This window comes from Crocuta crocuta, unplaced genomic scaffold, assembly GCF_008692635.1.
Source record: "Crocuta crocuta isolate KB4526 unplaced genomic scaffold, BGI_CrCroc_1.0 scaffold1, whole genome shotgun sequence".
In the NCBI taxonomy this organism is placed as follows: Eukaryota; Metazoa; Chordata; class Mammalia; order Carnivora; family Hyaenidae; genus Crocuta; species Crocuta crocuta.
Window position 1 is genome coordinate 3,074,655 of NW_027527930.1, and position 23,610 is coordinate 3,098,264.

The following is a 23,610-nucleotide window of genomic DNA, read 5'->3' on the forward strand; positions in this document are numbered from 1 at the left end:
GGCAAAAAATTAGAAACAATCAAAGATCAAAAAATAAGAGTCTTAGGGGCGCCTGGGTGGCTTAGTCGGTTAAGCGTCCGACTTTCGCTTAGGTCATGATCTCGCGGTTNAAGAGTCTTGGGGCATCTAGGTGTCTCTGTCAGTTAAGCATCTGACTTCAGCTCAGGTCATGATTTCGCAGATGGTGGATTCCAGCCCCACATGGGGCTCTGTGCTGACAGCTTAGAGCCTGGAGCTGCTTCAGATTCTATGTCTCCCTCTTGCTGCCTCTCTCTTGCTCACACTCTGTCTCTCTCTTTCCAAAATAAATAAGCATTAAAAATATATTTTAAAAAAATAAGAGTCTTGGGGTACCTGGGTGGTTTAGTTGGTTAAGCATCTAACTTGATTTCGGCTCAGGTATTGATCTCAGGGTTGTGAGTTCAAGTTCCACATTGGGCTCTGTGCTGGGCATGAAGCTTACTTGAAAAAAATAAAAAAAAAAAAAAAGGAGTCTTGAGCATCAGTTTGAGGAATTATTATTCAGATAATTTAAAATATAAGATTTATCCCTGTAGCTAATTAATATTTGTAGAGCATAATGCATAATATAAAATTATACTTACACCATAATCATAACTATGCTGATATGAATCCAACATGCATAATACTGTCAGAGGAAAAAATGAAATCATTTGATGAGGTAGTAAACTCCTATCTAATATGTCTTTCTTTTGTATTTATATAATTATTACCATCACCATGTTATTTTTCTAGTTATTGTTCTTGATTATGAAACAAATAGAAGCCAATAAAAATATTAATTTCTGATACTGACTGCAGTTCTCAGAATAACCTTGACTATATTTTTAGCAGGGAAAAATAATTCAAATTTGATTCCTATGCTATAAGACTATGTAGTAACAAGCATTAATAGATTTCACAAAAATTTATTATCCATATTTTGTAAGATTAAAAATCAGATATAAACATTATCCCAAACCAACATGATAATGGGCTCCATAAAACACTAAATAGTAATGGTCAATGTGGTGACTAGCAGTCAGGAATATGGTCTTTGGAGACTGACTCCCAGCTATGCTACTAACTCTAGTAGTGACACAGATAATTACTGTGACGACTAAATCCTAGTTGTCACAGTATTTATCTCATGAGGTGGTTCATGAAGATGAGCTAAGAGGGGCAGCTGGGTGGCTCAGTTGGTTAAGCATCTGACTTTGGCTCAGGTCATGATCTCATGGTCCATGAGTTCCAGCCCCATGTTGGGCTATGTACTGACAGCTCATAGCCTGGAGCCTGCTTCAGATTTTTGTCTCCTTCTCTCTCTCACTCTCCCATGATCATACTCTGTCTCTCTCTGTATCTCAATGATAAACGTAAAAAAAAAATTAAAAGATGGGGCTCAGTCAGTTAAGCATCCGACTTACGCTCAGGTCATGATCTCACGGTTCGTTGGTTCAAGCCCCGCGTCGGGCTCTGTGCTGACAGCTCAGAGCCTGGAGCCTGCTTTGGATTCTGTGTCTCCCTCTCTCTCTGGCTCTCCCCTACTCGTGCTCTGTCTCTCTGTCTCAAAAATTAAAAATAAAATAAAATAAATAAAAAATTTAAAAGAAAAAGATGAACTAAGAAAAAAATATAAAGCACAACCTGTGGTATATGTTAAGTGGTCAATAAAATAAGCTATTAATGTTATATACAGTAGACATTAGTGTAAGACCCATGAAAACTTTATTACTCCTATTATTATGCCAACATACAAAATCAACTTTAAAACTTGGCCTTCCTTAACCTGACCACACTCTCTGCTCCTCTTCCATTCCAGCTTAATGCACGACACTCCATCAGACTCTTTCCCTGGAAAGAATTTTCCCTGGAAAACAATATTTATCAATTGACTCTGTCATCAGCCACTGATTGGGCATTTTGACAAATGGCCTTCCCTCAAGGCTCAGCATGAATCTATCCTCCTCAGACCTGACCCTAAAGCCTCAAAGGCTTTCTCCAACCTCAAAAACTTTATGGCATTCTTCTATTAGCTGTTTCATGACCTCACAACTATTGACATCTAGGGCTGTATACTTGTTTTTGTGAGGCGCTGTCCTGTACTTTTTAGGATTTTTAGCAGCATCTCTGGTTGCTACTCACTAGATGCCACTAGCAAACCCTACTCCCCCCTTCCCTACCAGCAAACTGTGACAACTAGAAATAGTCCCTTGTCCACCAGACATGTTCCCTGTTGGGGCAAAATCATCCCTAATTGAGAATTGCTGTTCTATAGCATTATTATTTTTAGCAGTTAATCCATGTGTGATCATGCTTTTTGATATTATATATGCTTTTTAATTAAGCATTATTGGTGTGCTGTATGTTTCATTAACTATTTTTGTGTATCTCTCTTCTTTGAGTAAATTGCTGATAAATTTCCGACAAGTAGGTATACTGTATTGTACTTCTTTGTATTTGCCAATGATTGATCGATTAATATCATCTACTGTTGGCTGACTAATTCGTTCTGGCATGGTGCATTAGAGCAAGACTCCTGTGTCTAAATTTTGGTCCCACCACTCATTGACTGTCAGTTTGGGTAATTTACTTCACCTCTCTGTAGATCAGTTTTCTCTTTGTATAAAAAGGGGAGAATAGTATCTTCTTCATAAAGTCATTGAGAGGATTAAATGAATATATGTAAAACACTAAAATAATGCCTGCCCATGGTAAATAGTATCCAAATATTACCTATTATAATCTGCACATAACAGCAAAAGATACAGCTTAGTGGAATGAGTGTTTTCTGTTCCCACAGGAATGTTTTATATGTTTGAAAAAATATGTTAATCTATCCAAAAAAATTAGAAGATCACATGCAAATTAAAATGTGAAGACCTAGGGGCGCCTGGGTGGCTTAGTTGGTTAAGCGTCCGACTTTTGCTTAGGTCATGATCTCGCGGTTCGTGGGTTCGAGCCCCGCATGGGGCTCTGTGCTGACTGCCAGCTCAGAGCCTGGAGCCTGTTTCAGTCTGTGACATCCTCTCTCTCTCTCTGACCCTCCCCTGCTCACGCTGTCTCTCTCTCCTAGAAATAATAAGTTAAAAATTTTTTTTAAAAAAATGTGAAGACCTATAACAAGCAATTTGTCACAATGTAGTGTATGAATGATTGCCAAATGACTGACAAATTTTTGGAGTCAGAGAAGGGAAGATCACAGTGGAGTGGAATGGTGGGGGAAAGAGTCACCAAAGAGGTAAAATTGGACTGGAACTTTGAAAACAAGTTGAGAAGAGGTAAGAAAAGAGTTTAGGCAGAGAGAAAGGTTCAACAAAAGCCTCAAGAAGAGAAAAACCTTGGCACATTCTGGAGAGACTGAGTAAACAATGCTGGCTGGAGTTGAAGGTTGAAAAGGACCATGTGTGAGAACAAAGCAAAAATCAAAGTCCGTGTTTTGTCCCATGCAATCGACATGCTCATTAGCAATCAAAGAAGCTCATTCTTCTACATTTTGGTTCATTGTTATAGCTGCCATTGGTGGCTAGACTAGTCACAGCCAAGGCCCATAGTACAATATGAAGTAGATTTGCACCATAGGTTTCTTTATTTCAAAAAGAACAATAATAACTCATGATCACTGAATATTTTCTGAATATCAGATAGTGTGCTGAGCACTTTATATTAATTAGTTACTTAAATAAATTATATTAAATTAATGCCATCCTATGGTAGACCACATTTCACAGATTAAATAACTATATGAAAATACTGTATATATTCAAGTTGAGTAGCTCACCCAAAGTCGCATGATTAATGCCATGGAAGGGTTTTCAAAAGCTGTGCTCAGCTACTGTGCTAACATTTTTCCACAGGATCTTCTTTAACTTTTTCTTTACAACTTTTTCTGCGGTCTGTGTCCCCTCATGTATCTCAGATCTTCTGCCATTCTGAGATTTTTTATTTTTGCCATACTCTGGACATAGCATTTTTAAAAATTGGTTACTCTCATTTTTTTAAATAAATGTATGGTCTTGATCAACATGACATAGTAGCCATCAGCTGTAGTATGTCCTTAATGCCTATCATTACTGCCACGCATTCATAAGCTCATGTTAATTTCCAGAGTTCTTTGTAATTAACATATTTTTAATCAAGATGTATTGGGATTATGTTTGCTAACTTTTCCAGTACACAGTAATCAAAAATAAAAAGCTGTTGACTTGAGCATGTGGGTGACCCCATCAGTTAAGCCTCCAACTTCGGCTCCGGTCATGACCCCTCGCAGCCTGTGAGTTTGAGCCCCATGTCAGGCTCTGTGCTGACAGCTCAGAGCCTGGAGCCTGCTTCTTTGTCTCCCTCTCTCTTTGCCTATCCTCTGCTTGCACTCTGTCTTCCTCTCTCTCAAAAATAAATAAACATTAAACATTTTTTTAAAAGCTGTTGACTAGATGCAAAATGTTTACTTCAACTGATTACAACAATCATGATTACTATCCCAATGTACAGTCTTGCATAAAATGGGAGATGAAATTCGAAAGTGAATGGAAATGTTAATTTGACTGTCTAGTTATAGAGGGTGAACTTTACATTATAGCTTTAGGAGTTCTTAAAAAGTTTTTGAGTGGAGCTGTGAAATGCTGAAACCAATATTTTAGGAAGATAAATTGGTGTGGGTATGCAAGAAAACGGAGGAGAAAGAAACTAACAGGTAACATCTGGAAGACAGTAATCCAGGACAGAGGTGAAAGTCATTTTCAAAAGGTAGAAGCAACATCATTTATAGTATATTAAATATTTGGCTTAAGAGAAAGGCAGAATATATGAATTCTGTCAAAACAGCATCATTAGCCTGTCATGATCATGCTCATCAACTGTAAAAGAAATATTCACACACATCCCATTTCCTTGGTTAACAGTCAACTAGGAAGCTTAATCCCATGGATTCAGCATCAACTTCTATGGAAAAGAAACACCTTCCATCAGGTTCCTTCTCTACCTTCTGTGGAGCTCACGGACCTAACTGCCACTGCTCCTCTTTTTTAACACACACACACACACACACACACACACACACACACTGTCTCTGTGGTGTTTCATGTAGCTTCTCCCATTCAAAGGACAATTACCTACTTACTGAACTCCTGCTACATGGCAGCTGCTGTATCTTTATCATCTCATCAAATCTTTTAAACAAACCTATGGTTATAAATGATCATTCTTATATTACAAAGGAAGGAACTAGGGCTCAAAGCGATTAAGGGACTTGATCAAGCACCAGAACTGGAATAGAGAGAAATGGGAAAGGTGGGGTTTTATTTCAATAACATTTTGCTATTTACAAAACATATTTACATGCCTTATTCCTTTGCATCCCGAAAAATCTGTTATCCATAGGAAATAGGGTTTTTCAGGGACAATTTCTTGGATATCATTATTTGAAGATGTTAGGCCTACACTTAGGTATGAAGACATCTTTTCCCCAAAATATCAGCTTCCTCGGTGTTCCCTGTAATTGGCAAGATCCCTATTTCCCTAAAGAGTGTACTGACTCATCCCTTCTTATGAAACTAATCTTAAATTCTTATCCCTATCACATCTGAAATCACACCTTTGTAAACATAAGGAGGGGCAGAGAAATAACAAAAGCAGTTAAAGTCCAATCCACCTCCAAGACATTCTTATCTGTTCATGGAGAAAACTCATCCATGTTGACATTAGCCTTCTAAGTGACACAGATATGACTAACCTGGCTTGGTACTAAATGCCTGAAAGTGAGTCTATCTAAAGACTGAGATGAGGGTGCCTGACTGGCTGAATCCGTTAAGCATCTGCTGCAGCTCAGGTCATGATCTCACAGTTCATGAGTTTGAGCCATGCATCAGGCTCTCTGCTGTCAGTACAGAGCCTGTTTCAGATCCTCTGCTCTCTCTCTCTCTCAAAAATAAATAAGTATATTTTTAATCTTAAAAAAAGTGAAATGAGACTAGTGTCCATTGACCTGATTGGTTCATGAGAATGTTTTGATTTATGTCCCTTTTCCCCCAAAGAACATGCACCAAAGTTTTGCCTGAAGTTATTCTCTCAGAGGGTCTGGTTAAAATTTCTTACAAAAGCTTGGCAAACTCCAGTCTATTATCTTTAGATAAAAAACTATCTAGGAAATTCTGAGGAAAACATCATAATGTTCTCATTATCCAGCTAATATTTTCATTTTCTCTTTCAAGCTCAGAATGTTATGTTTCCTTCTAGACTGTGTGTATGTTGGGGAAAAAGAGGGGAGATACATTTACTATAACAAATATGCTGGTGATAATCTCGAGAACATTGGAAATGGGTCATTAGCTCTATCTGCAGATAAAAGCCTGCACAAAACAGATAATGGTTAATTTTGCACCCATTTTTTATATATCTCCTTCAGCTCACCAAAATGATTGTCTTCAGAGCTTATGTCCATTATTCCTTTACTGTCGTCCCCGCAATAGAGTTCTCTGAATAAATATAAGGGTTGGTTTACAATTAAAAATAATGAGACTCTACTGGGCCAATGTCGTTGCATGCAATAAAGGGTGTGGGCTAAATTACAGGAGCAGAGCTTGTTTTTTTCCTCTGTTTTGCCTCACTTTGATTGGTGGATTGGCACTTTAAATAAAGGTTTCTGGTCTTCCCTGAATGAGAGATACAGAGCGAGTCCTAGGCACAGACCAGAAACAGTTTTAATCTTCTTTCCTTAGAACTGTCTTGGTTGGCATCACCAGGCCCTGAGAACACAGTGCATGTCAGCATTGAAGGTAAAATGTGATTTTATGATTTCCATGTGATTCCTATAAGTTCTTTTTTCCTATCTCCAGGTAGCATTTATAAAGAGGTTTTTTATTTGTCACCAAAAGCTGAATAGTAGTTTATTGTAAGCCATTAGCATGTTCCACAGAAGACATGCCTAATACCCTACCAACTAAGGAAGGAAAGGCTAATCTGTAGACTTTTTTTTTTTTCACTATTTGTGTTTATTAGTGACAGTGGCTAATTTAGAAAGGCTTTAGAAGACCAGCAAATTTCTTGGGTAGGCAGATTTCTGTTCATGAAAAGTAAAGAGGCTTTTCAACTTCTAGGATAAACTCAAAGAGATAATTCATTTTAGAAAAGAGAAAAAACTCAATTTTGAGACATATTTCCCAACTAATATCAAAGGCATTTAAAATATTCAACTCATTCTTATTTTTTTAAAATATTTATTTATTTGGGGGGAGAGAACAAGCAGCAGAGGGGCAGAGAAAAAGGGGGACAGGAGATCTTCGAAGTGGACTCTTCGACAGAAGAAAGTCCAATGTCAGGCTTCAACCGGGAGATCATGACCTGAACCAAAGTCAGAAGCTCAACCTACTGAGCCACCCAGGCACCCCTCATTCTTATTTTTAAAAAGATAAGTTTTGTTATGTTTATCTGGATAGCCAAAACATAGAGTGATATATAGTATAATATATCTGCAAATAAAGGTTTGCTATAAAATAATTGTTGTATTCTATTTCAAATGCATTTCAAAATGTACTCTGGAGAGAAAGTCTAAAATCCTGTGAATGATACTTCATAGATCAAAATTTGACATAATTGAAAGGATTTTCACATTCATAATACATTTTATGAAATGAAACACAGCATTTAAAGAACACATCACAAAGGTTATCCTACATGTTCATTTAGGTTGTAACTCCGTTTTTTAAAAAAGCACTTAGATACTTTTTTAACTGATTCTTAATTCATTCCAAAAACTAGTAAACATAAGTAAGTTTAGGAACATTTAATTGTGTTTGTTTTTATTTTTGTTTTTTTTAAACTGATTGTTTTGGAAGAACAGAGACATGACTCATTTGAAACATTGCCTTTTAACCATTCTGAAATAAAAATTCAACTGATTTAATTTTCCAACCCAATTCTGTTTCAGATCCCACTTTCCAAAATGAAGGACCTGATACTGATCTTATGCCTCTTGGAAATGAGTTCTGCAGTGCCGGTAAGTCACAGTTTTCTAGATATTCTAGATTGCTGGATACTAAACAGTACTGAGGGCATGTTCTGAAGTCCATGCATGCGCTCATTGAATTCATCCAGTGGTAGACATACTACTAAGTCAAAGGTCATAGGGGTCCAGACATCAACCTTACCGTCCAAAAACAGTAAGTCAATGTAATTTTTCTATTCAAAAAGGTATTAAAATATCTGAAGATAATTTTGAAGTCTTATTCAAGTCACTCAAGAATAAAAGATTTGTGTAGCCTCCATAATGCCATGGCACAATTTTATTATAACCACTCGCTGCTGTTATACAGTTGAAATGGAGAGAACATTTCGCCAAAACAGTAAAGTACATTTTCTTCATTTTTAAAAGAACGGTATTAGCCAAATTGTGATGGTTACAAAACAGACCTAAGTAATTCCATTTGAAGCAATTAATTAACCAACAGATTTCCCTTACAGGGGAGATATGTGTGATTGATAGTTGAAGTTTCTTAAATCAAAACATGCCATGGCAATGGGATTGATTGTATGTTATAGTCCTATACCTGGTTGACTCTAACATATGTTGATATGATCTCATGAATACAGTCCTGTGGGTACTGAACCCCTCCAGCCAATAGTATGTGTTTCTGTTTTCATGAAGACTTTGTTCAGCCGCCATATGCATTTGGCAAATATTGACTGAGCACCTGCCATACACCCAGCAATGTGCTGGGCACTGGAGACACAAAGGTAAGTTTGACATGACCTCTTGTCTCGAGGAACTCCTCGTTGGACTTAAATGAACTTTAAAATATTTCAGTTCCCTGACAAAGAAGATTAGCTACTTGGGTTTCTTAAAGTTAAATGCTTGGGAGGAAGGGGATAAAAACTGGCTACAAGGATGAAAGCCCATTCCATTATTCAACATGAACTTTAAGTGAAAAAAAAAATAAAAAAGTAAAGCTGCCCCCCTTGCTTACTTCTGTATAATACTGACCCTGGGGTCAGCCTCAGCCATCTACTGTCTGAGTGTCTTGACACTCTTGGAACCTATGCTGGCTCACACCTGTGTCGGTCAGGTCCACCTGCAGGATGTGACAGTTGTTTAGGATTGCCGACTGCCTGCCTGTCAAGTTAGACGTTCTTCTGCTTTTACGTCCTCCTTGGAAATGTATCCTCTGTCCATTTACATACATGTACATTTGTCGTTAATTCATGACTTAGAGTAAATGGAAAGCAAAGTACACTTCATACTTGAATCTGTCCAAGATACCTAATTTGTATACTGGCCAATGGGAGGAAAGAAGGTTTTACTCTCACAAAATGTTGAATAATCTGCTCACTACACACACACACACACACACACACACACACACATCGCTTTTCCTGTCTACACAACTTATCTTTTTCTCTGCTTAGAGTATTTGCTACACATTTATAACTCCTTTTCTGCTATCCATTTCCCAAACTGAATTATTTGGAGAAATTTGCACCATGACTCAGAAGGCCAGATATTACTTGTATAAAAAAGCAGAAAGTGGCAGGTAGATAACACACTCGGGAAACTATTTCTGAACTTCTTACTCATGAAAAAAAAAATCCCAACATTTTTAGCTGACCCTTCATAAATATTTGTGTGTAAATGAAGAAAAGATGGCATTTAGAACCTGTGACCCTAGAAAGTAAGGATTTCCAAAGAACCAAAGACCCTCAAAACTCAAAGTACTCGAATTCTTACTCTTCCATTCTCCATTTTTTTTCCTACTGGTATTTATGCATATTAATAAAGATTGTTTTAGAAAGAAAAATATTTTACACTTTAAAAACCTAGTTGTAAGTATCACTGTATTTTGACAACTCTTAAATGAACACATTAAGTATAATAATACTTGATTGATTTTTATTTTAAAGTATATATCTTGGATATGATCAAAACCTATAAACACAAATCAATAGATTTATACATAAAATAATTTTTCATGAAAGATGACAGAGCATTTGTTGGAGCTCCTTGGATGGGTAGCAGGTTAGGTTTTGCATGTGGTTTTTGCTGAATGCCATGATTCCTTGAACCAGAAGCATGTAAGTTGCCAAAAGCACAAGAAAACTGACCTTAAGTTTGCCCCTTTTGCTTGTCTATGGGATAATTTCTTTAAGAATACAAAATATCCTTGTTTTTCTATTTTGTAGCTTTATGCTACACTGTATTTGTTTTCAATGTGATCTCAAATTAAATTTAAAAATCTCTGCATTAAGATACAAAGGGTAGATGATTCATGAGGGGGCAAAGTCATTAAATACGATGCTAATTCTCCCAATTAATTTAAATTCTTCTTTATTCTGCTTAAAAGCTCAAGTCTAAATCCCTCAGCTGGCCTTTGCGTGCTGGGTTAGCTTTCTATTTCCAGTATGCATTTAGGGAAGTTTCTTACCAGACATCTCAAAATTATTCTTATTTCCATCTAGATGTTTCCTCAGCAACCTGGGACACCAGGCATGGCTAGTTTGAGCCTGGAGGTACGTATTGTCAGAGTATTTACCTGTAGCCTTTATATTTGTATGGTCCTGGTAAGAAAGAAACACCATGGGCAGGTTCTGTTTCACTAGTCAGAAGTCAGTGGCTGTCTAGAGAAGTTCCAGAGAAGTGTATGACATTTATTAGAGCATTATCTTATCATTTTACTGCAATTTTAAACTCCCAGGTATTTTACTCTTCAGAATGCCATCCGTGTGTGAATTAGATCAATACTAATATTTAATACCTAATATATATTAGGTATGCATGATATAATTACTATATTAATATAATTACTACATAATTAAAACACATTGTCCTGAAGCCACAAATGATTTACATTTAATTCCACCACCTTATAGTATTTTATATGACAATGTTCCCATGAAGTAAATTTACCCTATAAAATGTGGTTGTTTATAAAAAGTCCTGTAAATAACATGAACCTGGTTTTATGGTATGTGCTTCATAGCCTATGTTTGTCTTGCTGAAGTTCTCATAATAATACTCTGTTTAGAAATTCTCAGCACACTAGAAACATTTGACCAAATCAAAAGAAAATATTAACAGTTATGAATAAAAAGAATTTATGAGATTATAAATTTTTCAGAAGACCTTGCAAAGTTTTTCATATCATGACAATCTGGAGGCAATCAATACAATCTCAAATGGAAGCTAATTTCACAGTTACTTTTTTCTCACTTTCTAGCTTAAAAACAACTCAAAGCACACTAAACCTGTTATCATTAAATTGAAATTGACTTTCTGTTGAATTGGCAGCATTCTTGACCATCTATCCAGATACTCACCATTTTCCCCAGTGTTTTTCACATCTACTATTTTGAGACCTTTATTATTTGGGAAGGAGGTAGGGGTGTTTTGTCTTGTCTTGTTCTGTTCTGTTTTGTTTGACTGTTTGGGGATGGATTTATGAAAGGCAAAGTAAATTAAATGGGGAAGGGGGAGGGGGAGAAGAGTCAATCAAACAATGTTCCCACAATTAAGTTTCTATTTCAATTGAATGAGCTATTTCCCAATGTTTTAATGTGACCTTTACTTAAATGATACCTTTTTCACTTATTTGATTAATGATAAAAAGCAAGCTCACTATTTTGATAGCAATAGCAATAATGGGACAACCACATTTAACATTTCCACTTTTCAATGATGATTTGCGTCTGTTTTTATTTTATTCAACTGACCCACTGCAAACTTTGTGCTAATAATATCATACATTGAGAAAACAGTTGCACCATAAGAAAAGGAATATATGTGGCAAACACTAACCCACTTTTTCTCTTGGTAGACAATGAGACAGTTGGGAAGTTTGCAGGGATTAAATATGCTTTCTCAGGTAACCTTATTTTCAAATATTTCTTATTGCAAGAATTAATGGTGGTGGTAGTAGAGACATTAATAGCAACACTGTAATTCATAAAATTGTTTGTGAATAGATATTCTCCTAAGTATGGAAAGAACAAATGAGTAATGGAGATAACCTAAAACAAAATAAGATCCTGAAATGGGATGGTAGCTAAAATAGTATTTAATTTTCTTGAGTAAGAAAAAAATCCTTTCTAGCACTTCAATTTTATTAAACAACCCAAAATATGAGGTTTTAAAAAGCTATATCACAAGTAAGTTTATGGAAATATTGTAATCTGTCTTAGGATAGAAAGTAAGTCTGTTGGAAGAGAGCATTTGCCTGTCCACATTAAATTCACTGATGTCACACTTACATTTGCTATCTCCACACATTCTATCAATTTTGTAGAAAATGAAAACCAAGTTTAAGCCACTACTGAAATATAAGCATGTTTTTTTTTCTCTCTCTCTCTCTTGCATGTCTTTAGTATTCAAGATATGGTTTTGGAAAGTCATTTAATTCTTTGTGGATGCATGGTCTCCTGCCACCACATTCTTCTTTCCCATGGATGAGACCAAGGGAACATGAAACTCAACAGGTAAGTTAATTGCATCAATGTGCTTGAAACTTCACTCTTAAAAATATTCCCCAATTTGCTTTCTCTAAGTTATCATATACTAGCTACAGACAGAAAATAATAATGAATAAAGTATTCATTCAAAGTATTAGCAAGTCAAAACCTATAATTGTTTTTAGTACTTAAGAAAAATTAAAATGAAGTGGTTCAAACTTTCAACTTATTTGTATATTTATTTCAAACAGGAAGATATGGCCTCCAAAATATAAGAGATCATAATGACATGAGCAATAACAAAAGATAAACTATCTTCAAGATGGAAGCAGGCTACATCTCATTTTAGTCAAGAGTCTCAAAATAATTATTCAAAGTCACATTTAAAATGATGCCAAAGTCCTGGTTAAAATATTATGAACCCTACAGTAATCAATAAATACATCAATCAGTTAACCATTATTTATTTGGTGCCTCATAAATGCATAAGCAAATTGTAGATTAGGAGTGAAAATGAAAACATTTAAGAATGGCTCTAAGGTACATGAAGTTTCAGATCTGATTGGGAGATAAGACAAGACAAAGTATTACAAGGTGCTAAATTATGAGGTACAAATAAAAACAGCCATAGGAGTTTTGAGATGGGCAGTAGCAGAAGAAGGATTGTGGTAAGACTTTCATGCCACTTTGAGGAGCTTGCAAATGATTCAAAAATAACAGGAGGCCATTCACCACAGTTAACTTCAAAAAGGAGCAAATGAACATAGTTGTTTTAATAGAAACCTTTGATTCCAGATGGTGTTCACAAGTAGCATTACTCACCAAGCCACACTTAGTAGACAATAAATAATGTTAATAATGACTGTTTCTCCACTTGATTGTTTCCAAAATGGACTCCATGATGCAGGAATTTGATTGGTATTTTACCTAATTATCACTACTCTCCTTTCATTAACTCAAAAAATATATCATTTATCAAGTGCACTTGTCAGGAACCATGTTAAATGTTAGGACTATAAAGGCAACGAAGACATATTACTGTCAGTTGACCATGGGCAAAGATATATAACAAATCATTGTAATCCAGTGAGAAAGCAGTACCTAGAGGCAGTTTTGGGAATTCAGAGGAGGAAACAACCATGCTACCAGGAAGTCCAATTGTTTTCCATATTCTTCAGCACAGATCGTCCCAAAGGAAGTAGAAGAGACAGTCACGCCCCAAATAACATTGACTTTACATAAATTGGTGTTTCCTACACAAACATAGCTTTAAGACAATCCCCCTGGACTCTCTTGCAAGTGGAAAGCTTCCCAAGCCCTTTTGTTTTAGAAATTCTAGGCACCACAGTTCAGTGAGCTATGGCTTCCTGACACTCCTTTCAAATTTCTCTGCAGTATGAATATTCTTTGCCTGTGCACCCCCCACCTCTCCCATCGCAGCCATCCCTGCAGCCTCAACAGCCAGGACACAAACCTTTCCTCCCGCCTACAATTGTAACCGCCATCCAGGACACAGCCCAGAAGGGAGGACCTCAGCCTCCAGTTTACCAGGGACAACCGCCCTTGCAGCAAGCAGAGGGGCCAATGCTCGAACAGAAGGTGGCACCATCAGACAAGCCACCGAAGGCAGAGGTAATTCCTTTCCCTTAAGTCAAATCAGAATTGCCCACTAATTCAATGAAAACTGATTTGCAGAGCACATTTAAATAATCAGAACTTTCTGGCATAATTTATGACAATACAAATATGTTTTTAAGCAGTTGACATAACTGTCCTTTACCATCAGAAACAAGGCATGGATTCTAAAAAGATCCTGTGCCTCTTCGTTTCTTAGTTGCAAAAGATGAAAGCCTTCAGGGGAAATGGGACAGCCCGGAGAAGTCCATGCTTCCTATCATCAGAATTTTTTTCAGTGTTAGAGGGACTGAGCAGAGTGATTGATCCCACAGCATTGCATGCAGTATTTTAGATTATTATTTCTCTAACTGGTGGAGAAAAAAAATCATGCAATAATGTAGAGACAAGAGCTGGAAAGAAAAGGAAGTTACCATGTAACTAGTATGTTGCATATTTAACATTCCCCCACGTCACCCTAATTAAAATACTGTAAAGATAGATATTATCATTCTTCTTTAAAAGAAGACAGACTTTGTGTCCTGCCCAACCATATGAAAGTGAAAATCAGGACATTCATTTTAGATTGTTTTTTTAATAGTTTATTGTAGATTGTTTATTATAGTCATAAATTGGATAAGAGTATGTCCAGTTCTATTTTCATAATTTAGTAATTTTAATATTTACCTATGATGCAGCTACCAGGAATGGATTTTGCTGATCCACAAGGTCCATCAGTAAGTACAGATCTCAATAAGATACTTTCCTAGGAAAAATATCTATACTTCAAGAAGGGAGAGGGGTACTTGGATGGCTTGGTTGGTTAAGTGTCTGACTTCGGCTCAAGTCATGATCTCGTGGTTTGTGAACTTGAGTCCCACGTCGGGCTCTGTGCTGACAGCTCAGAGCCTGGAGCCTGCTTTCAGTTTCTCTCTCTCTCTCTCTCTCTCTCTCTCTCTCTCTCTTTCTCTGCCTCTTCCCTTCTAGCACTCTGTCTCTCTCTCTCTTAAAACTAAACATTTAAAAAAAAATTATAAAGAAAGAAGAGTGAAAATGTTTAATTGCCCCATTCATCCATGAATATGAAGTATAATGAATTCCTTTGTTTTCTTAAATATTAAATACTTATTTGTTAGACTAATCCACCTGAATGTATTTCATATAACACTTAGAAATGGCTGTAATGGGAGGTTTGCCTGTGTTACAGCAAAAATGAATTACTAATTCTATTTTCTACCACTTAAAGGTGTTCCAAATAGCTCGTTTGATATCTCGGGGACCAATGCCACAAAATAAACCATCTCCAGTAAGCTTTTTAAAAAATTTGTCTCTGCTTATAATTTACTTGTAAGTTTTTCCTTGGAAAGTGCATTTTATGATGATTATTGTATTTATATTTAGCTTTACCCAGGAATATTTTACATGTCCTATGGAGCAAATCAATTGGTAAGTCTGTATCCTACAAAAAGTATTGTTTTAGATTAAGTATTATTTTAAAAGCTATAATTATAGAATATAGGCCTCACTCAAGATTTCATATTCTCTGAGTGCCTAATAACAACTGAAATGGCAAGGAGGCAGACTTTCTACTTGAATAACTCTAGCCACACACACACACACACACACACACACACACACACACCAGCATTAAGGAAAAATAAATTTTCTATCTGAATTATCCAAATTGGCTACATTTATTTAATAATGACTCACCTCTACACTTTGCCCTGCCTCTGGGCACAACATGAACATTAAGTAAACTTTTAACTTTGTCTTGAGTAGCTAATAAGATCATTGGAACCCACTGGCTAGTAATAAGATGCACCTTTTCTTTTTGAACAGAATGCTCCTGCCAGACTTGGCATCATGAGCTCAGAAGAAATGGCGGTGAGTAATGTCCTCAAACTGTTATTAAAATAGTGGTCAGGGGAGAACAGTCACACATGACTTGCCACAAGAGGCACTGGCCATAAATGTCACTGGATATACAGCACACAACCCAGATTGTTCCACTCAGAAACCAAAACCTTGATTCATAAGCAACATGCAAAGATTTCACCATGTTTCCATATAGTCATTTCTGAGTCACGACCATTCTTGAACATAAGATTTTGCCCTGTCTCCTGAATATGAGCAGACAAGAAACCTTTCTTGAAAGGCCATTATCATTGAACGGCATATGTTTCAAACCAAAAAAAGGCACACATGATTTGTACAGAGTTCCCATTGCTTCTCGGACCAAATTCAAAACAATAAATTCAACAGCTTTGCAAACAATTTAGACCTCAAAATTGAGAGATCAAACAGAAAAAGAAAACTAACAACTCTACGTCTTATGCTCACCACAAGTGTAGCCACCATCTGTCACCATACAACACGATTACAACTTTGTACACACGAACCTAATGTGACATGTGTGTCAACTATATTCAGATAAAAAAAGGAAACTACCCAAGTTTAAAAGGTGATTAGTATAAAATATAAAGTGCATAAATATGTTAATCTGAGCATATTCTTTTTCTACTATCCATGCATATGGCAAATTTAGAGGACCAGTAGACTTGCACAATTTCATATTTTCCCTCAGAAATTTCTACCTGCTACATCTGTTAGAGCACAAAACAAAAGAAAACAAATACCATACTAAATTAAATTGTTATCAGCTATAGATTCTATCAAATGAATAAATACTCTACGTTATCAATGAAAGAAAACTCATCCCAACATTCTTTCTTTTTTTCAATGTTTATTTATTTTTGAGAGACAGAGAGACAAAGAGAGAGAGAGTGAGAGCAAGGGAGGGGCAGAGAGAGGTAGACAGAATCCGAAGCAGGCTCCAGGCTCCAAGCTGTCTACACTGAGCCCAATGTGGGGCTCAAGTTCACAAACCGTGAGATCATGACCTGAGCCAAAGTTAGATGTTTAACTGACTGAGCCACCCACGTGCCACCTCATCCCAACATTCTTAGGTGTCTTCTGTGAACTAGATGCATAGAAAGACTACAGGCGCAAGATAAATTAGATAAGGTTTCTGTTCTCAAGGAGTTTACTGTCTAATCAATGGAAAAGTTAAATACAAGGGCAGATAGTGTCAAAATGATGTGATAAGGGGAACAGACCTATAAGAGAGGGAAAGGGAAGAGGTAGTTAGCCCAGCTCAGGAGTTCACAGCGCCATCTCTCAAGGAAATGATGTGAGAGCTGAGATGTAGAGAATGGAGAGCCAAGAAAAGGTAGAAGAAAAGAATGCGGTACCCACATACCACCAACACAACTGGCTGAAAATTCAAGTAAGGGTTAATTATCTTCTTATCATTTTGATTATTTATATTCTGCCTCATGCTTAAAAGATTTTGTTGTAGCTTATGAAAAACTCCTAATAAATGTCACCAAAAAATCGAAAATAGAATTTAAAATGAGTCAAAATTGTAAGCGATTAATTAATTAAATGAGATTACAAATATGCAAGTTACAAAGCCCTACACAATCATTGTACATAGCCCAAAACGGGAGGTTGGACATTTGGGGCAACAAAGGCAGAAAAAAAAAAGACAGGGTCAGTTCTATCATTCTAACTGTCCACAGGAAGAAAATATTCTAGTTCCTCCAGAGAAATCAAGCTTCTTTTTCAGACACATGTTCCAAAAATAAAAAGAAAGAAAGAGAAAAGGAAAATCTTATATGGGGCTTCACTCATTTGAGAAATGATGATGAAGCAGTTCTCTAAAACATCCATCAACAAACTCAACAATGGATCAGTGTTTGTTTGTTGTTCATTTGTTTTATGACAGGCACTACCTATTTTGGCTGCTTATTGTTTCCTTAACATTAAGTTCGACTGCAGTTTGCCTGTAGATTTGGTTCTGCCCTGCTTCCCCACCTCTCTCATTCCTGCTTTCATCCAGATATGGTAAAGGATCTCCACCTGTCTTTCACGCTTTCCAGAAAAGTCCAGAATTCTCTCCTTTATATTTCAAAGCCACTTTAGTGAGAAATGTGCTGACACAAAGCTATCGGCTCATTCCTTGTTCCCTATTTTTTTTTTCTGATTTCTAGGTGAATCTGACCAATTCTGATTGCATGGTGTACTTAATAGTGTGGGATAACGGTACCTTTGGTAAATGGTTTATTTCTAGGGAGGCAGAGGAGGCCCCATGGCCTACGGGGCCATGTTCCCAGGATTTGGTGGCATGAGACCTAACCTTGGAGGGATACCCCCCCATCCAGCCATGGGCGGGGACTTTACCCTGGAATTTGACACCCCCGGCGCTGGAACCAAAGGCCCAGAGAAGGGAGAAGGAGGTGCGCAAGGCTCCCCGGTGCCCGAAGGCAACCCGGCAGATCCGGAAAACCCAGCTCTCCTTCCAGAGGTAGCACATGGTGCCCTGGGAGGGCTTCTTGCTCACCCAAAGGGCAACGACCCCACCCTGGCAAGAGGCCCTGCAGGGCAGAGCGGGGGACCCCCTGGGGTCACCCCAGCGGACGCTGACCCACTGATGACCCCTGGATTAGCTGATATTTATGAGACCTACGGTGCCGATGTGACCACGCCCCTGGAAGAAACGCCCACGGATACCACAGTCATCCCAGACACTCAGCAAACTTCTATGCCAGAAATCAAGGCCCAGCAGCCCCAGATCATGCATGATGTGTGGCGTTTCCAAGAGCCCTGAGAGCTTTGAGATTATCAGCTACTTTCTGTATGCACAAGTTCCCCAACTCTGTCCCTATACGATATCTCTTTACTGAAACACTTACTACCCTGCGGCAGAAAAGGCATTAAAAATGCTGAGCATATATTAATAAATACAAGTGGCTAGAAATAGTGTAGGTCCCCTTCTTGCTTTCATTCTCTTCTTGAAATAAAATGTGTCGGCTTTCTCTGTGATTTAGAAATACTATTAACAACATCAGAGCAAGTTTAAGGGTCTCTGCAGTTGAAAATCACTGTTTCTTAGCTGTCTTGGGCACTATAGAATTTCTCTTTCCAGCATGACACCGTCATATCCAGGAAATGCGATGTTGCTTTGGAAACTTTTCTCCAAGCAAAGGCACATATTCTCAGAATTATGAGAGACATCATTCAAACATTATTAAACAGGGATGTGTGAACAGTCCCTGACTGGTATTACTGGGTTTGGTACTATTGGATTTAAAATTCTCATTGTAGAGTATTTTATTTAATCTAGTAAAAACACTTAGCCTATTTTAAATAAAGAATTGTTCTCGTTGAAAATTTCAGGAATTATATGTTTATTATTTACATATCTCCAAATGGTTAAGAAAGGCATGCTCATTCCCTACCTTTCCTATTCTTTAACCCCTTTTATTTAATTTGTTCATTCTTTCATGGAAAGTTTGTTGAGTATCTACCAATGTCCTAGGCACTGTGTAAGGCAACAGGGACACAGCCCCTTCCCTCACAGCTTCCACTGGGGATGACTGATAAGAAGGCAGACAGCCACAGTCTTTGTTCTTATGACAAAAACACCCACTCTGAACTAACTCAAGTACTTTACGTACGTTATCTCACAACAATACTGCAAAACCCACAACACGTGTGAAAAGTGCTACGAAAATGCCAAGCACGGGGTGCCCCTGAAGCCACAGAAGAGAAGGCCTTACCCAGCCAGAGAGGCATGGGAGGGGTGGGGAGGGATCCCACAAGTTTTCTCAGAGCCGTTTGCAGAACAAAGTCTCTGAGAGGAAGAAGCACAAGAAGAGTCACGCGGGTGCCATGTGAGAATTAGCTCACTCCTGTGAAATACACTGTGGTGAAAAAGGAAATCAGAAAATGATTGTTACTTGTCACCAAAGATAGGTATTCAGTCAGGGCTATTTGCCTAACCTGAGAGGTTCCGAGGCCAGGTCTTGTCACCCGTGAAAGCAGCCTCCTGTCCCATTCTGTCCACTCTTTCCCAAATGGCCCAGCCAGGTCTTAGACTCTATGGCGCTCAGACTCCCCTCCCACCCTTATGGAGATTCTGGGATGCAGCCCAGAAAAGGAGCTCTGATGCCTCCAGATACTTCAGGAGCCTCAGCAGGACCATGGAGCCACCCCTAATGTCTTTCCCTTTTCAGACAGAGCTCTGCTCACCTGCTCACCTCTACCCTGTAGCTAGAGCCAGAGGAGACCTATAGGAGATTAAAATCCAGTTTGTGTCCTGTAGCGGCTCTGTCAAAGGTGCCAGGGTAGGAAAATGAGCCCCACTGTAGGCGGCAGATGCCCACTGAGTCCCACCTTAGCAAGCCCACAGTCTCCTAAAAAGCAGGATGGTAAAAGACGTCCAGACAGACATCACATGTCATCATCTTTGAGACTTTGGAAATGAGACTCAATCTCTCTGATCCTGTTGTTTTCATGTCTATAATAGATGTACAAGCCAACTCGCCTCACATGGTTGTTGTGAGGACTGTGAGATAACACACAGATAAAATTGCTGAGTCATCAGTTTCCTCCGTTTCCTACTGATCCTTTCCATAAAGAGAATCCGCAAAACGTATGCAGTAAGAATAGAATGGAATTGTTCTCATTATCTGAATGTGTGCTTTTCCATTCACACTCCACACCTAGCCTTTCAACTTCTTTATGATTCAGAGCATGCACTTTCAACTTCTTTATAACTTAGAGCACGCATTTGGTTTTATTTTTTAATGTTTTAATTTTATTTTTGAAAGAGAGACAGAGAGAGACAGAGCATGAGTGGGGGAGGGGCAGAGAGAAAGAGGGAGACACAGAATCTGAAGGAGGATCCAGGCTCTGAGCTGTCAGCACAGAGCCTGACGCTGGGCTTGAACCCACGAACTGTGAGATCTTGACCTGAGCCGAAGTCAGGCCCTTAACCAACTGACTGAGCCACCCAGGTGTCCCCAGAGCATGCAGTTGTGACATCACTTATGCTGGCTTCCCTGGTGAATGTTATCATATCAAGGGCTCAAAGATGACCTCTTCATTAGTAGGCTGGGCAGTGAATAGCATTAATAGTTAGACCAATCTGACAAGGTTGGGGGGGTGGGTAGACACAGTGTTGTTGAGCCCTTGAATATCCTCTTTCCCTGCGACCATAGCCACTTGGAACACTGGTCCAGTGAGCAAACACCAAAGTGGCCAGGGAAAGAGTCTAAATGTCACAGGAAGAAACATCTTAATTATTGAGAATTTCCTCCACCGTGGCTTTTGCATTTACATGAGAAACAAGCATGTTCACATTATATCCCATCCTGAGGCTCCTATCCAAATAGCCAGCCATCCACCCTCCTATACTGTTGGTGGGAATATAAACTGGTACAGCCCCTCTGGAAAACAGTGTGGAGGTTTCTCAAANTAGCCAGCCATCTAGACCTCCTTAATACTAATTCTCCAATTTTATTCTCTTTAAGTACTTGATGACCTGACCAATCTGGTACTGAGTCGAGTCAGTGTAAATCTGTAACCCCTTCAGAACAAAATGACAATCAGACATACCTCTTAAAGGCCTGCCCACTGAGCTAGGTTGTGGTGCGCTTGACTGTGCACTTCCAGCTGATGCTAGAATATCGTACAGGAATGCACAAATTGGCACTATTCTTTCCTCTCCACTAATTGATCAAAGATGGTATGGTCAAAGAACTGCTTCTCCAAACTGGGACACTTTTGACAACAAAAAGTGGTGTCATGAATGATAAATGAATGTTCACAACAAGTATAAACCAGTACTATCTAGGGCAAACCTGGACATCTGGTTTTGGGTTGTTTTTTTTTATTTTGTTTTTGGCTTTTTTGGTCATATGGAACTCCCCATGAGGCTAACTGTGTGGAGTGAGGAAAGAAAGGCATCAAAGTCATAAAGAGAAAGTACATGAAGTCTGAACACTTGCTCATGCCATTTACTTGAGCCCTCCAGACCCACTGAAAGCTGGTGTCATAGATATCATTTCCACCTACAATGGAATGTTTCTGTTAATATTCAGTTTTATGGTTTCAATGGGTCCTTTACCACCTAGTTCAAGATAAGCAAACTCAGCATAACACTCGACATCCCATAACCAGGCACGCTGTCTCCACCAGGGTCCAGTAGCAAGGCAAGAACTTCTTTTCACAAAGAAAACCCTAAAGTTCTTGTTGTTGTTGTTCTACCAGGGCTTGCCAGAGGTTCCCAAAGCCACAGATACTTCCCGTACATTTGAGTCCCTGCATCTTAATGTGCAAGGGACAGGGAAGCTTCTGCTACTGCCTGGATGCCTTTCTTGCTCTAAGTTTCACTTAATGCTGGCAGCCATTCAAGTGATACAGTCTGTGCATATGTTATCTTCAAAACACAAAAAAGCCCGGCAAGCATTGTGTTTTTCTCTTCTTCTGGGGTGCTGGGAGCTGCCACAGTCTGCCTTTCACTGTGGCTATCCTGGCATGCCCTGGACTACCAGACGTCTAGAGATGTCTGCAGATCTGCAGTATTTATCTTCCCCCTTCCAGCTTGCTATTCCTGCTAATCAGAACCTGTTGCACTGTGTCTTCAGTGTAATGAACTGGCATGGTTTCCTATGAGGCATGAAGGTGACCCAGCAACCTTAGGACTGTACTATGACAGTAGGAAAAGTGACATAGCCCTGAGGTATGACAGTTGAAGTTTGCGTTGTCCCTGCCTTTTAAAAGCAAACTGCTTCTGGGGCGCCTGGGTGGCTTAGTCGGTTAAGCGTCTGACTTTCGCTTAGGTCATGATCTCGCGGTTCGTGGGTTCGAGCCCTGCGTCAGGCTGTGCTGACAGCCAGCTCAGAGCCTGGAGCCTGCTTCAGTCTGTGACTCCCTCTCTCTCTGACCCTCCCCTGCTCACGCTGTCTCTCTCTCTCTCTCTCTCCTAGAAATAAATGAAACATTAAAAAAAATTTAAAAAAAATAAAAGTAAACTGCTTCTGATTTCTCTTACTGATTAGAATAGGAAGAAAGCATCTGGTGGATCAATACATATGAGGTGCCAGGAGTTATGCTGAGTTGCTCCAGTAAAGGTGCCACATGTAGAACTATAGCTACAATTTGGCATCATCAGCTGATTGAGTTTGCAAAAATCTACCATGATTTCCCAGGACCCACGTAGCTTTTGCATCAGCCAAACAAGTGAGTTAAATGAGGACGTGGAAAGATACCTTCCCTGTATCCCTCAAGACTTCAGTGGTGGCACTAATCTCTGCAATTCCTCCTACAGGATTTACCGTCTTGTTGGGGGTGGGGAGGAGGTTGCGGGGGAAGAATTATAAAAAGAGTTACAGCTCCAGGAGCTTCCTTCCTACCATTACAGCTTGTATTCCCTTGGTGTAGGAGTCTATGTGGGATTCTGCCGGTTATTAGTTACATCTATTCTCACTACACACTCTGTGACTGGAAAACGAATTATAAGACCAATCCATTGGATCCATTGTCAGATGGCCATGGACCAAGATTCCATCTCTCATCTGACTTCTATAAACTCTAATTGGTCAACTGTGAAGCTTTGCATGTTCAGGACCACCACTAATAACCTGCTGGAAGTCTGGGTATTTCCCTTCCCCCACCCCCTCTCACATGCCCTAGAACACTGCTTCAGTTTCCTCT

General features: G+C 38.7%; 1 protein-coding gene across 1 annotated transcript; it reads left to right on the top strand.

Moving 5' to 3' along the window:
- The first annotated feature begins 6,758 nt into the window (after positions 1-6,758).
- On the top strand, positions 6,759-18,718 carry AMBN (ameloblastin). Its single transcript, XM_077751090.1, has 11 exons — positions 6,759-6,773; positions 7,925-7,993; positions 10,447-10,497; positions 11,802-11,849; positions 12,349-12,459; positions 13,828-14,064; positions 14,745-14,783; positions 15,293-15,352; positions 15,448-15,492; positions 15,889-15,933; positions 18,182-18,718. Exons 1-11 carry the CDS (start codon positions 6,759-6,761, stop codon positions 18,716-18,718), a joined length of 1,257 nt encoding a protein of 418 aa, XP_077607216.1.
- The last annotated feature ends 4,892 nt before the right edge of the window (positions 18,719-23,610 follow it).

Coding starts and splice junctions, on each gene's coding strand:
- AMBN (XM_077751090.1), top strand. Junction 12,460..13,827: donor GGGAACATGAAACTCAACAG/GTAAGTTAATTG, acceptor ATTTCTCTGCAG/TATGAATATTCTTTGCCTGT. Junction 15,934..18,181: donor TGAGCTCAGAAGAAATGGCG/GTGAGTAATGTC, acceptor GTTTATTTCTAG/GGAGGCAGAGGAGGCCCCAT.